The 16,344-nt window shown below is 38.4% G+C and overlaps 1 protein-coding gene across 3 annotated transcripts in view; it reads right to left on the reverse strand.

Moving 5' to 3' along the window:
• The window catches only part of ACTN2 (actinin alpha 2), a gene marked incomplete at both ends in the record, with an annotated part of 68,923 nt that overhangs the window by 16,478 nt on the left and 36,101 nt on the right, over positions 1 to 16,344 (reverse strand). For 2 of the 3 annotated variants that reach the window (XM_080616646.1, XM_080616648.1), the window contains 6 exons: positions 4,185 to 4,335; positions 5,832 to 5,979; positions 7,133 to 7,363; positions 8,378 to 8,470; positions 11,116 to 11,201; positions 13,281 to 13,362. In XM_080616646.1, coding sequence (XP_080472772.1) covers positions 4,185 to 4,335; positions 5,832 to 5,979; positions 7,133 to 7,363; positions 8,378 to 8,470; positions 11,116 to 11,201; positions 13,281 to 13,362 — 791 coding nt within the window. Of the gene's footprint in view, positions 1 to 4,184; positions 4,336 to 5,831; positions 5,980 to 7,132; positions 7,364 to 8,377; positions 8,471 to 9,890; positions 9,977 to 11,115; positions 11,202 to 13,280; positions 13,363 to 16,344 lie in introns of all 3 variants that reach the window. The other variant, XM_080616647.1, reaches the window with a different exon arrangement.

A 16,344-nucleotide genomic window follows, 5' to 3' on the forward strand; every position in this document is an offset into this window, starting at 1 on the left:
TCCTCCACTAGCTCTGCCAGAGAGGTTCAGTCATTCCACATAAGATCTCTGCTATCCTATTTCTTCCAGGCATATGTGCTGTGGACAAATAGGTAGGAAAGGAATAGTATCAAATCAACTTTTACAAAGGGCACAGGTGGATCAAAAATTGTAAGTTAGATTACCAAGTGGCATTAAATAGCATCACTCCACTACCTGTCTGGGCCTGTTGCAGTTTACTTCAAATATCTACATATATAATATTCAAGTACATTATAGGTATCAAACAACATTTTTCTGCTCATAGCAGGAGCAGAGGTAGAAATAACAACTCTCAGGAGATTATTTACTTGGAAATAAAGCACAGCTTTACATTCCTTGTCCTATTAGGTTTTGTATCTCAACATTTAAGCTGTGAAGAAACATTTTGTAAAAGGAAGTTTTGCTTGTCACAAAGTACTGCTGCACATGTGTTACAGAACTTCTAAGAAAACGGTTATTTCTATTAATTTGGATGTTTGAAGTCTACAGCCTTTGGAATTTAAAAATCATTAAGCAATTCCTATTGATCCTACAAGTAATTCAGTCTTATCTGTAAAGAGTTAAAAATTTACTCAAATTTTGCCCTGATCTAGAGACGCACTTAAATATGAGGTCACTCTAGCAACAGTGATAGGGTCACAAAAATAACCTGCTGAGCAACATGCTTTAGCACAGCTTCAGAACCAGGCTCAGGTTAATCATACACGTAAGCACAATTTGAGCCCAGGTTCCTAGAAACAAAAATACTCTCCAAATCAGTGTTACAGATAGTGGTCTTCTTGGCTGAAAATCAGTTGTTGTATTAGAAGTGATGGATATGCAAGAAACTACATTCTAAAAATTTTCTCACTGAAATGAACACATGAGCTCATAAATGTGTATTGGCATAAATGAATACAGCATTTCATAGTACAGTTCACACAAGTTCTATTTAGCATTTGCTATGTCATAAATGGCAAATATCATTTTAGAAATGCCTGACTTTTTGCAGCTTTGTCATGCCTCATTGCCAAGGAATGTCTAAGTCTATACAGACTGGAACACAACAATCTTCTAGCAGTATCCTGGCTGGAATCACCTGCTTGCACATCAACACAAATTCTTTATCTGAACAGCACCAATGAACAAGCTTGTAGCAACTTTAAGTGTGCAGTGAACTGAGCCGCTGTAGCAGAAAATGCCAAAACAGAGAGGAAACCATAACTGGTAGAGTGCAAGGTCACACAGCAATTTTTCTACTTTGAAATAGCAACATCAGGCAGCCAAGAAATTTGCTGAAACAAAACACAGAGCTGTACTGCCTTGGCATGTAGACACAGATCTTGATGATTTCTCTAAGAGCCTGATCCAGTGATGAAAAAAAAAAAAACAAAAGAGCAAAGGAAAAAAATACTCACCTTGACTAAAATACTCTCTTATCAAGTGCCAATGCTCATTTCTTGGCACTCAGACATTAGTCAATCCTTCTTTAAAAATATGAATGGAGAAATAAATCAACATTTTCCTCTGTAATTGCATTGTGTGAGGAATTATCTCTGAAATCAGTATTTAAATAAAAGCTGCCCATTTCTTGCAGCTAATAATAGAACTTGACCTTTGTAACCTTTCATTCAGTGTTCTCCAAGGGCATTAAGCCTGACTGAACTATGAGTCTCAGTGAAAAATCAGGCACTGACAGCCCATTGTATGAGGAAGCAGAGAAGCCATGGGTTTTCAGCACCTCTGCAGACGAGGACACAAATAACTTGTTTAACTTCACACAGCAAATTACTGAAACAACTGAGAAGAGACAGTCCTAAAATAGACTGGATACAGTGTTCACTGGCCTCACCAGAGGTAAAGGACACAGGGTTCAAAACACTGGTAAGCAGATGCTGCGCTATGTATACTACATTCCCAAAGTAACTCAACACTTGTAAAGCTGAACCTGCATTAAAAATGATCAGGTGTTCCACAATTTTTCTTTAGTATAAAGAGGAACAAACCTTTGGGCAATCCCAAGCACAGCTACAGGCTGGGCAGAAAATGGACTGAGAGCAGCCCTGAGGCTTGGGGGCGCTGGATGACAAGAAGCTCATCATGAGCCGGCAGTGTGCACTTGCAGCCCAGAAAGCCAACTGTGTCTGCGCTGCATTAAAAGGAGCATGACCAGCAGATCGAAGGAGGTGACTCTCCCCCTCTACTCACTCTCATGAGACCCCACCTGGAGTACTGCATTCAGCTCTAGGGGCCCCACAGAAGGAGAACGTGGAGTTGCTTGCGCAAGTCCAGAGGAGGGCCACGAAGATGATGAGAGGGCTGGAGCAGCTCTCCTATGGAGACAGGCTGAGAGAGCTGGGGTTGTTCAGCCTGGAGAAGACAAGGCTCTGGGGAGACCTTACAGCAGCCTTCCAGTACCTAAAGAGGGCCTACAGGAGCGCTGGAGAGGGACATTTTACAAGGGCATGTAGTGACAGGACAAGGCATAATGGCTTTAAAGTGAAAAAGGGCAGATTTAGATTAAATAGTAGGGAAAAAAATCTTTACTATGAGGGTGATGAGACGCAGGAACATGCTGTCCAGAGAAGTTGTGGATGCCCCATCCCTCAAGGCCAGGTTGGATGAGGCTTCGTGCAACCTGGTCTGGTGGAAGGTGTCCCGGCCACAAGCAGTGGGGTTGGAACAAGATGATCCTTAAAGCTCCTTCCAAGCCAAAGCATTCTATAAGTCTATGAAATAACTTCACAGCAGAGATCAAGGCATGCCAGAAGGTGTTTCGTAAGTTCACATACTTGATGAAATCTCCATTCTCGGTGTTTTTCAGACTTCTTTCACACTAACTAAACCCCAGTACTTTCTCTGCTTTACTTTTCCTCCTTTAAATAGTCTTGAAAAAATAGAATCTTTCTTCTGAATCCATTTGAATTAGATGATTACTGTAAGTGCTCCTGCTATCAAGAATAAACTACATTTTTAGACAACTCTCTGATTTTTAAATTGTTAATGAATGTGGAGCTGTTTATGAGTCATGGTCCTTCACCAAGTGAAAAGAGGGCATGGTTCTTAACACTTGATTTTTGAGTAGTAACTCTTTTGCCTATTCAAGGTGAGAAATTGAAACTTCGAGAGCTGAAGCCAAGGGCAGGAATATGAGAATTTTGATCTTGGCTCCTGTTTCGACCACTACTGCACATTTGTTCCTGTTGGCTTTCCAGATTTATACTGTGAGTGAGCACTGAATTTAACTATGTGCCAAATTGCTAAGATCAGGGGTAGTGCCACTGACTTACAGTACAAACCCACCACAATTAACTGCAAAAGATTATAAAATCAAATGTGCTTACCTTGGTGTATATACCAAGATGATTTTACTACATAGCAACAACAGTATGTGACAGTACAGTCCTGAGCAGAGCTTTGCTGACAAAACTGTGCTTCTCGTAGGTGAATTAACAGCCTTAATTGGGCATAGTATGCTGAGTAAGCAAGTGTTGGTCCTGTGGCTAAACTGACAGAACTATAGGTGAAAACTCCTGCTCTGCTATAGGAGAGCTTGTGTGCTGGATTGCTTGTGTGATGCTGAGCCAGTTATTCAGTTCCCATATGCCCCACTGTCCTTTCTGTAAAAAGGAGATAATGGCACTTCCCAATATAATAAGAAAGTATGCTAGAGACAACTAATCTTCAGAAAAGCCAGTGCACTATCCACTGCTATAAAGATAATTAAGGGATGTCAAGCCTTTTGAAAGGAACAGTATACCTGGGGGAAAATCCTTAATTTTAATGTGAAGATGCTAGACCTGTAATTTGTGCAAGTGAAAATATTTTCTAAGTTAAGCAACTCATAGCCAGTACCTCTCAGCAGACCATATGAACTGAGAAATAAATACCTCCAGGATTCCCATTAACATGTAATAGACTCATCAGTAGGGCTAAGGCTAAAAGATTATTGTTAAGTCACTTTTAAAATGTTTGTTTTCAAATAATTTTGGTCTGTTGAATGTCTATATTTGGTTGGGGGTAAGGGGGAGATGAGGGAAAGGTCTCGGTGACCAGCTCAGATAATATACTTACAAAGCTATCTCTGGAATTCTTACGTTGGTACCTATGACTATCAAATTCATTGGAAAGAGTTTATCGCAAAGTTAAATGTCAGCAGCTGCAAGCCTTTAAATGGAACATACTTCAGCTCCTGGGCAATGGCAGCGATCTGTTCCACCCTGTCCTGGTGAGCAGCCAAATCGCTTTCAAAAGCTTCATGTTTCCTTAACATGGCGCGGACTTCTGTCAGAGAAGCAGATTCATAATCCTTCTGAAGCAAGATCTGCTCTTTGCCTGAATGAGGAAATTTAAGTAATATTTTATTAATTTATTGGTTAGAAAAATTACAAATTTAGTCAACCTTTTTAAGCTGAGGCATGGTGGCAATCGCATGTTTGAGATGAAGTCCCACTCCCACTGAAATCAGTAGCAAATTTTCAGCACAACAGTGTTGTTTAGAAATACATTTTTTTACAGATGTCAGTAATTTCTTCATTTTTGCATAGTCTGTTTATACTAGTCTAAAATAGTGAGTAACACATTGCTTGAGAAACCAGCATAAAAATGGTGTGTCGTCAAAAACTGGGGCTCTAAACTGTTGTGATAAGTCTGCAGAGTAGACTTATGAAACTAGAAATCACACTGCTATGCTCAGCTTCACTCTTACTAGTGTCCTTTTATTCTTTTTCATGTTCTGCCTTCAATTCATTTTAGCATTTCCAAAGGAGGGTTAAAAAACAAATGTGTGGCTGCCTTTTGTATCAAACACTGAATTTTGAATGGAAAATGCCAACCTATTTATAAAAGTAGAGAAGCAAAGCGGAAATCAGAAACTGAAATACCACTCTTCAGTAGCTCCTGTGTTGGACAACTGAATCTATGAAGATAGCCCCTACAACTGCAGCTCGCCACATGGCATTACACAGCTCTCTGAATTCTAGAGCCATAAGAGACTATTGTTTCCTTGCTATGTACCAGCTTATGTGAAGTTTTCCCTGCATAACATGTAACATGTCACCAGGAGTAGTTCATGCTCAGAAAATAAGCTCTCGGTGCTGATAAACATTGTAGTTTCCCTTCTAGTATCTGCTTGGCAGCTGTTTACAGCCTTGTATGCTTCAAGCAACTGTGTGGACTCCAGTTTCCCTTCACAGTGTGAAAAGATTCTCGCTGGAAAAAGCCAGAAGCATGGCAGAAGCAGGAAGACTGTTGTCAGAGCAAACAATAGGATGATAGAGCAGATCTATGTTTAATTGTCCCAAACAAAACTGTATGCCAGTGTATGGTCCTATGGCTGTTACAACTTCATGTAAGGTTAGGTTACCATTAAAAAATAGAACTAGAAATGGGATCTAATCCGTGGTATGGAGAAAAGCAGAAATGAGTCCATTATCATGTAGTTTATGTGAACTATTCAAAACATCATGATGACCTACTGATAATCAACTCAGAATAACTTTGTTAATAATTTCACACTTAACCAGTGCTGATGCACAAATACATAGGAATCCATTACCAGTAATGGCCTCTATTCAAATGCTGAATATTCCCATGAAGTTTGACTCACTACCTCAAGAGTAGCATTTTGACGGTTACATTTCATTAGCATCAATGCCTACAAGTTAGGATCATGACTACAGTCAACAAAACCTGCAATTTTATCTGTTGTTATTTTAGATTTCTAAAACTGTCTAAACTACTTGTGAGTTTCTGGCTGGCAAATGTTCAGCACTGACAGTTCAACTTTGAACATTTATACATGAAAAATGCTAGAAGCCATCTCTGCTCACCATATGCCCACTGTTCATGAGTGGAAGCCTTCTGCCTAAATTTCTCAGCCAAGTGTTCAAGTCTTTCTAGCCTTCGTATTTCATTCAGCAGCCACTCTTCATAACCTTTCTCAGCTTGTTCAAGCCTCTGCCAAGCGCCGGCAATATCCTGTGAAGAGAATACATGGGAGGGAAGGGATGAAACAATAATCTTTTTTAATCCAAATTTGCAGATTTCAGATTCATTCACAATTTTGCTCCAAAAAGAGAGGTTTTTATGTCCGGATTTTGTAAAATCACAGAATCATAGAAAATGTTGTCGGGCAGCTCAGGAAGTCTTGCAGTCCAGACATTTACTCCTGATAGTGCATCCTATTCAGCTAGGTTCATAAAGGAATCCCTTTACAAATGGCTTCCAAGTGTAGCTACACATTCAGTGTCTTCATGATACACTGCTTTTACCTCCCATCTTACAATGTGCATGTTCTTTTACAACATTCCTATCTATTCCCAAAATAAAAGTGCTTTGCTCTCAGAAGTTGACAGTAGCAAAATAATTAGCATCAAGAGGATTTGATGCGTATTTTGTCTGGAATACAAATTCATTTCACTTTCTGTGGTGCACAAAGTTTTATGAGCTTCCTCAGAAACTCAAAGGTACAAGTAGGAAACTGAAGTAACAGGGCCCTTATTTTCTGTGCATGGGAGTGGACGATGGCCCTTTTCAGTTAACGCAATCCTCTGTTTATCAAATCTGAGCAGCCAAAACACAATGACAGAACAGAGTACAGAAACAGGTTTGCTGTCTTCCACAGGAAATGTTTTGACTCACAGCCAACTCACAATACTTATCAGAAGATGAGAATTCTTAGTACTGACTATTCTCATCTTCACAAACATAAGAAAAAACCAAATTTAATAAGTATAAATGAGCAGAAACATACATCAAGCAATGTCTATTTCTGTAAGTCTGATGACCAACATGTCAGTGAAACCACTGTGAGTTTTGCTTAAATAAACCATATTTGGCCTCACTGATAGAGAGGTATTGATAACACTCCCAAAGGAAGCTCTGTATTGTCTCATATTTCAAGACAATTCGCTCTTGGGGAAAGCCGTCAAAAAGGCATGAGCACCCTTAAGAGAAAAAAGGATTCTAGAACGAAAGGTGATGAGTAAAAAGAGTGGTTTGATATTAATAAAGTGCAACAAACTGAAGTTTCTGAGGATGACTTAAAATGGCATTTCAGTCCTTCACATTGAAAGTTTTGTGAGAATGTTTATAAGAAGGAGAACAGAATATTGATGCCTCCTTTACTTACTGAAACCATTTTCCCCTCTGATGGCATAAAAGCTGGCCGATTGCTGATTCTCAGTTTTGTCTGCAGGGTGTTGAAATTGATCTCCAGTTGACATTTCTCTTGGACTTTGGGAGGTTTGTGTTTGCGGCGGTAGTCCCTGAAATCCTCTAATTTCTTCTGCATAGCCTGCATTGTTTTTTCTGGGGTCCTGTTTTCCAGCCAAGGAATTGTCCGGCGAATCCACTCTAAAAGCTTTCAAATCAACACAAACAGTTGAAATAAAGGCAATGGAAAAACAACCAAAAAATATCTTATTGAATGCACAAATCCTAATTGAGTTTGCTCCATTTTAATATTAATGACTTCAGCTAGTATCAGTGCCTTAAAGGCAAGTAAGCATAATGTTTCTAAGGCTGAGCAATACTCTTGTAACTAGTTTTCCCAGATATTCTAGGTATTTCTAGAAATACCCCAATTTTCAGAAGATGAACACACATGTAAGGTGTCTCTAGCTATTTACTCAAACCTGGGTTACCCAAAATCACTTGCCACTTTCAAAATTATTGGTCGTGATGTCCCAAGTAGTCAAAGTTACAAGATCAGGACAGATACCAGCCAAGTAACTCAGGTCATATAAAAACCTTCACTCAGAAGTCAGTTAGGGCCAACGTAACGCTACTGTCTTTGTGTCTATGATCTCAGTGTGGTTTTGCATGTCATGCGTTAAATACAAGGGAGCTCTGACTTGTGCACTACACATCTGTAGTCCTGACTTGACAATTTGCCATTTACCAAGAAAGGACAGAAGGGGTACAACATGCCCCCTTTTTCATTCATTGCTGCCTGTGTTCACAGATGCATTGTGAACACCCTGACTGACCCTGTCTGGGGGTGCTTTACAGTGCACAAAGCCAACAGGCTTACTTGGAGTGACAGGAACCTGGATGGTCCACATGTGGTCAAAGATGGCTACCTTTGGATGTTACAGGGACAGCAAGTTTGTTTTTAGGGCAGATCAATGACACTTCTCAGAACACCCTTTTTGGCCCATTAATGAGACTGAGTGATTTGCTGGAGGTCACACATAAAGTCTATGGCAAACGAGTCACTGAACCTTGACACCTTGGGCATCTGAGCTTCGTACCCTATCACTGCGACATTTACCCTTATAGTGTCTTCACTTTGCTGTCTTGCAGAGAATGCATGAATCTCTCAGTACTTTATCAACATAATTATAACCACATTACAGATAACAGCTGTCTTTACCTCACTTGCTAATCTCTCATACTCCTCCATCAACCTCTCATTTTCCTGATTCACAGCAAGCACCTTACAGATCCGGTTAGCTGCAGTCTCAGCCTGTAAAACACAGCAAATAAACAGGACATATTCATAAACACATTCTGAGCAAGGCACAGGCTTGAAGAATGTGGCTACTGAAAATAAAAATCACATTGGTTTATAGTAGTTGATTTGTGCTCCTAGGTTACTTGGATGTATATTTAATCTCCTTCCATAGTCAGATTCCAGTGGCCTTATTATACAAGGGGAATTGCACACTGCCACTACAGTCATCTAATAAATCTTTTACTTTCAAAGATGACTTAGGCCATTCCTAAAGTTATCCTATTAGGTTATTTTTTTTAAATCACACCAAGAAGTATTAGGTTTGTTAGCTACACTGGAAAGACACCACATGTGATTCAGGAGTCCCAGACCACTTTATATCTGCACATCATATGTAAATATACCCTTGAGAATATATGCAGTTCAACCACTGACAGCAAATCTTTTCATGCCTCCTGCCAGATTTATTTGTGAAGGCCCTGTTTAGCTCTGCCATATTTAACATTTCCATTAGTAGTTTGACATCACAGGTCACACTTTCATACAAATGTGAGTCTGGAGTACATCTAATCAAATAAATATTTGTGGAGACTCCTGTCTTACAGAGTATTTGGAATCCCCCTTTTGCATGAACAGCAAAACCTTCATACCCAGAAGCAAGAGGACACAGTGGCACAGCTGTAGAGAGTAGGTGGCCTACTACACAGGAAGGGAAATTAAATCCTGAGGATGAAGGAAAACTTGACTACTTTAAAAGTTCTTTTTTGGTTGGTTGTTTTTTTCCTACATAACTTGGTTTATGTCCATTTACAGGCTACAACTGTATGAAGCAGAACAGTGGGAAATGACACATTTGTAAGTGAGAATCCCATTCTGTATAACAGATCTGCTGTTGCTGTCCTTGTCTTTTATATTAGTACTTTGATCCACAAATAATTTTGCTGGATTCAGTGGGAAGCAGGCACAAATACTGTGTTGGACTTCTTCTGTGCCCTTCTGTGTCTTTAGGCATCTTTGAAAATCTAGTCCTACATTACTACTCAGCATGAGTACATCTAGAATACTCTCCTTCTCCAAAAGTCAAACATTCTTTTATACAGCAACTGCATAAGATGTTGATGTAGCAACAAGCAACAACTCCATTTTACAGTATCTTCCAATATAGTTTTTCTGAAATAGTCTTTATAACCACCAAGTAAAGACCTAAAGTTAGAAACAGAAAGGTCCATTGGATTTAAGGAAGTTCAACTTGCTACATAACATGTAACTAAAACAAGTTCAAGTGTTGGTTAAAAACAAGTATTAGTGCTCAAATAATACTTGCAATTGTTAATTAAAACCACAAAGAACTAAATTAGAGAGTTTTTAATACACTAGTGGAAATGTGAAACAACCAGTCAAAACCAAAGCAACCTGAAGGGACAGTTGATACCTGCTCCGCTCCAGCAAAAGCATGGTAGAAGCAGGACACATATGTCATGATAGCTCTCTCATCAGGTTTGGGAGTGTTCACAATATCTACAAAAGGGGGTGAGAAATTAAAACAAAACCATAAAAAAAAAAAAAAAAAGAACTGAGGAGTAGAAAACAGAATGCATAAATTAAAGCACAACTTGTGTCATTGTGATTGTTTTCTTGTCCATAGCGCTGTGTTCTAGAAACTCTACGAAGCTGTAATAAATTTAGTGTTAGATTGATGGGTGCTGACAGAATAAAACATACACTAGAAATTCAACACAAGCTCTTACAAAGAGATGGACTTTTTCTAATAAGCTTGATCCTGCAAGGGAAGTGGCCTTGGTTTTGCCAGGACTATTTGCACTAGAATTGGCATTTACATGTCTGGTGACTTAGAATGTGGGGGAGGGTATTGAGACACAGGAAAGCCAGACTACATTTTGATCTGGGGAGATGTTCTCTGGAAGTTGCATGTGGATTAGTTTATAATCTTAGCATTGCATAGCTGTATTGTTTATATTATTAATACCTGAAGTATGTTCAACTCTGAACAGCCTTGCTTTTTAAAGTTTTCCCTCTTTTCATTATGACATGATTCCAGAGCTCTTCTGAGATGCCTGTGTATGATTCAGTGTCCATTTTACATTGTAGAAACATTTTATGTTGCATTTGTACTTACCATTAAGCATTTAACATTTTTAAAACAATCCTGAAAGCATAAGAGAAGGGTTTATTTTCTGAGCATCTGTTATGATGATTTTGACATCTGTAACAGGAATAATATCCAGCAGGCAGGAAAAAGACGGCATTCTGCTATTGTAATTGTTTTTTCCACTATGAGTTTATTTTCATCTTGCATTTTTATAGGTGCTTCAAATGGATGCACACAAGTTCAGTTAACACACGTTAAAGAGAATAATGCCCTCTATTCCATTCAGTAACCAGCTGTCAAAAACCTACTGGATATTATTAGTAAATATACAGAAAGATGAGATAGGAAGGCTTGTTTCTATGGAGCAGACTACTACTGGCTCTACTGAGACAGTGGCTCACAGAGAAAATCAGGCAACATGAAATGAGCTCAGCTATAAGACACTGTTCTAGAAACTAGTAAGGAAAGGATCAGAAAAGGAAAAATTGCTGAAAGAAACAAGACAGAAGGTGAAGGATGAGATCTGATCCATCTTCTACAATCTCACCTTCTGAGCACCAGCAAATGCATGGTAGTAACAGGAAACATAAGTCATAATGGTTCTTTCATCAGGTCTGGCAGTGTTTACTACATCTGTGTAGAGAGAAGAGGGTTAACTGCTCAGAAATTCTCACAAGGTACTTCCATCAGATTACGGTGATGATGCCACCTCAGTGCTGTAAGGATTCAAAATAAATACACCATTATTCAGGTTGCATCTGCTTACTGATACCACTGCAAAACTACCCAAGCTTTAGGAATCAGTAAATGGAAAAGATCGAATGCTCCCTGAAATGGAAAAACATTTGAAGGCTGAGACTGTATCGCTACCTTCTGGTTTGTGAAAACTTCCAAACCAATGGCATGGCTGGCAGATCTACTGCATTTAGCTTCACTGTCACTCCAAAGCAAATTCATCTAAATCACTAGAATTATTCCAGAGATAAACGCAACCACTGACAGTCACAAAATAGGAGTGTGTATAGTGCACATTAGCACAGGGTCTCCATGACTGACAGGGTATTGACATATATTTGAAACCTGTATAACTCCTGCAGTGTAGAAATATATTTTGTGCTAAGAAAAGCCTGGACAGTAACAGTTTTGCAATCCCTGAACCACTCTGTCTTTTTAGTTAATAGCATAAATCACAGGAGAGTTTGGCTTGGCTGGCTGACAGCTTTGTCCCTATTACAGCAAGAAAGAATAGGAGTATAGAGAGTGCAATCAACATATGGATACATTGGTAAAAATGGACCTTTACAGTTCTTAACAGAGAAAGGCAGAAAAAAGTGGTTTTACACCAGAGCTGAGTGATGAAGGATGCCAGTGCAAGCTGTAAGGATTCCTGCCAATTTAAGGAGTGGGAAGATACTGGTGTGAAAAGACTCAGGAATGAGGTGACAATTTCTTGTATTAACAGTGAGATTTCCAAGTTCAGGACCGAATATTTATTGATTTTGCACCTACTTCACATAGTTGTGACCTAAACTTTGCAAAGTTTCCACTGAGAACACAGTAGAAATAAAGAGAGCAAAAAGTGACGGTGAATACTTAAAGGGCATTAGAAGCAGCATGATTTTACTTGCTCCTCCTCTGTCAAGAAAGATAAGGACTAGAATGTATAGGAAATCCGGTGAGGAGAAAAAAAGGTGTCTTACACTGTATGTGAAGAGAAAAAAATTAGATTCGATGGTAAGGAGGTAGCACTTCTGTATATTCCCTTGCACAGTATTTCAGAATAAAATAATTAAGTATTGCTTCAAATGGCAATTGCAGTTCCAAAGATTAAAACAATTTGTTTTGAAGCATAAAGGTGAAATCAAGAAACCTCTTCAATGAAGGGATTACAACCTGGATTTTCCAAATCATTCTGCACTGGCCTACCTTTCCTGCCAAAGTCAAGAAGAGCAGACACTCTCAGTATGTGTGTTCTGGATAATTCCTGTATTACCACTGCTCTACTGACAAGCCACCAGAGCAGAGTCTGCATACTTGGAGAAGAAGGCTTTGCACTAGTGCAGGCAAATTCCAGTATTTTGGCAGCATTTTTTGCCTGGAGCATAAAAGTTTGGCTGTCTTGAAGAAATTCCAGAAACTTTAATAAATATTTTTTTGTTATTTGTCAACAAATTCTAAAGATTATTGGAGAAACCAAATATCAAGCTATTGTTGAAACCATCATTGCAAAAGGTTTACAGCTAAAATAAACAAAAAATTTGCTTCTCTCAACCTATCTCTCTTCCATAGGACGCATGTTGCTGGTGTATTTTCAAAGTTCTGTACTTCTATTTCTGTCCCTCTCACTTAAACATTTTAAAAAGAGACTATGCTTTAAACTGCTAACAGTTCTATTTCCCTTTATTAGATATTTATTTCCTGAAGGCAAGGATTATCTTTTGATCCTGCATTTTACCCCAATTATCACTGTGGGGGCTGAGATGTCCTGAGATAAGGGTCCAAAGTACTATAACAAATATAAACAATAGCAAACCACCAGGGTGAAATTATCCAATACATGGGGAACAAGAAGGAAAAAATTGTTTGAAAACAAAGCAGGTTGCTCCATTATGATTCCTGTGGAAGGAATGTCAAAAATTTGCTAGTTACAAAAGATGTTTTACTGTCTTCTACTAGTGAGTAACACAAACTTCAGTAAGATACAACTCTCACCTTCTGCATCCAACATCTTAGGGATATCCAAATGCTTTTCAGCAATTTCCATGGCAAGGTTGATATTTCCTATGGGGTCATCCTGTATCAAAGAAGACAAGACAATGAGTTAAAGATAGTCTTTCCTTGAAGCAAGACTACCGTATGTACACTAAAACTGACTCCGTTTTCCAAACTGGGAATTGGAGTCACAACTATTATTCTTCAAAAAGCTGAGTCTAGGTGAACTTTTGGTTTATCTACTGCTATAGTTTCAAAAGTAAACAGTAACAACCTATCACGTACTCTGATACAAGTATATTCTGGAGGGGAACATAACGTATGCAGTGTACACTCATAATTCTGAGCTAATTCTGCATGAAGTACAGCAGTAACGCGTACAGTCAAGGACACTGGTCCAGTAGGCTATACTAGACAATTCATCATAAAGTTAATCAGGCATGTTTTATAGCTACTCTATGTTATGTTACAGTGATACAAATTCTCCTGAGTTTTTGGTTGGTCAGTTGCATGCATGAGAGAAAGCAAGCACAGACAGAACAACTCTCCAGAAGGAGCAAAATTTCTCAGTTTTGGCTTGGACAGGCAAATCTGTAATGCCTCTACAAATGGAACTTCCTCTGGGTTTGAGATTTTGATTTTGGTTTTTTGAAGCAAAGAGAAAGGAAACAGTGAGCACAGTTCAGATAAACCGCACTTATTTCATATCTTACACTACAGACAATGGAAGACAGTGACAGATTACGGCTTGTCTTAAGGCAGCTTTCCTGTATCAGCCTGTAAAGTAAACACCCTATGTGAAATGGCAGTCCATGCCATTAATGCTTTCATTATTTTCACACATTCTGAACAACGCCAATGTCTACAGAGAGAGGTTGGGAAAATCAGACACAGAAGAGCAAAGCTAGAGATATTGCATGGCACTGAAAAAATGTTAATTTGTTCTCTATAGGGAATTTCCAGGGCTTCCATTTGAATACAAACACTTTCTATAAAGGGATCTAGTCTCAAGCATGCTTCTTGCATTCCTTTGAAATAAACTTAATAAGGTTATTTAATATGGAATGACAGAAATTGCTTAAATTTCACAGAAGTCTGTTCCTCATGCACGTACATATGTCAGGTATCATATAAACATACAATACTAGTTAGCCTTTCCTTTGAAAGTTGCATGTTCAATAAAATACGTCATGAAGAACAGTTTACATTTTGAAACCTAACAATTTGGGTATAATAGAATACAAAGTCTCTAATTATAAGTTATCACTTTATCATCATTTAGCAGTTTCATGCATCACTGTAAGAGAAGCTTCAAATGTGAAGAATATTTAAAACCCATGAACTTATTTTTTCTATTACATAAGACACCATACGTAATAAAACATTTGTATGCATATAACTGCGTATACAAAAACTCTTACTGAAATTAAATGGGACAAAAATACACTAAATCTAAGTGAGACCTATTGACTAGTTTAAAACACTTTGCTTATGGATGAGTGATGAGCACCTCCTATTTGTGTGTTTCTTACTAAGTCCATGAGTAAATAGTGTTCTACTGCTAAAGGATTTGTTTAAAATCACAGAAACTTCTGAATAATTGGAGATCCCCATCATCCATCCTTTTAAACAAAACTACAAGCCACAGGAACTAAAAATCTCTGCTACAGCTAAAGAAATACCTCATCTAATTTGTCATAGTCAAGAAGATCAGGCCTGTGTCTATGGATAAGGGCGTTGAAAGCAAGGCCATCTTTCCAGCTACAGGTTCACACAAAACACATTGGTGAGAAAAGGAAAGGACAGCATGCAGGAGATAAGTAACCACAAAATAAGACACAGAGACAGCTGTTAATGTAACCAAAATGAGCAGTCAATCAAACACAGCCAGGTCAGAAAAGCAAGATCTATTTTAGGATTTTTCTGCATGTGCTTTATGTGCCACAGCTCAGCCTCAGTTTGAAACCTGACCTGTTCTTATTTTGGAAACCTCTAAGAGGGAAATAGTAATGCTGAAGCAGATCTGCTTATGTTCTATTCCCTTTTCTCAGTACTCTCATATAGGATGGTTGTACTGTGAAGTTCTTTACTACTGTGTACCACTTTTCAAAGCACAAAATCAAACTAAGTACTGTTTGTGCCATGCTTTAGCACATGTATGCAGAGACAGGTAGCTGTCTCTGCATTCATTCCATGAGTATGTTTATATGGTATAGATACCATTTATATGGTATAGATACCATTGGAGAACAAGCTAGTGTTGATAGTTAATATTTCGCCCTTTGGTTCAGATCTGCAGCTGTCTTCACAACTGCCTAAATTAAAATCTTGTGTGTCTGGGAGTTAGTTCATTTAATTTTCATCACTGCACACCTTGAAGACCCCAGCATAGATCTGACATATATATAAAGCAAACTAAGTTTTCAAATAATTTCATTTCACTCGTTTATCTTTTCCCTCATCAAAGGCTTTCTAATAACAGCTGATCCCTAGTAAAATCAATATGTAATAGAAGTGCATGGAATCAAAAATATAGTCTATGATTTCCATTCTCTCTCATCAATAAGAAGTTACACTCAACAAATTAAACCCATGATTAAGTTTTCTGATTTACCGATGTTTATGTGACACCTTAATATGCATTCATTCCAGGGAGCAGAAAATTGTATGTATGAATCGAGAGCTAACATGAAAAGACAACATTCCACTTTCTTTTTAGGTTCTATTTTGCAGTGATGGTACTCAGAAATTCTCACATTATTACTTGCTCCTCATTCCTCCCCCTCAAGCCAAAGTGGCTGGTATCTTTTAGAAAGCATGCATTTTGCCAAGAGTAGCACACTGTAATAAAATAGTTTTGCAATCACCATGAGGTCCTACCCTAAGCGAGTAAGGGCATTGGTTTCGTTTCCACTTCTCTGAAAGTATAAGTATAATCTAATTGGTGAAATTGGTGTTTTCCATGGTAGACTAGTAATTTACTGAGTACTCCTGACTACCAAGGTGTTTGTTCTAAGGAATTTTAGGATCAATCATCAAGTCATTGTTTATTGCTCTGCAATCT

This window comes from Psittacula echo, assembly GCF_963264785.1.
Source record: "Psittacula echo genome assembly, chromosome: 4".
Classification (NCBI taxonomy): Eukaryota; Metazoa; Chordata; class Aves; order Psittaciformes; family Psittacidae; genus Psittacula; species Psittacula echo.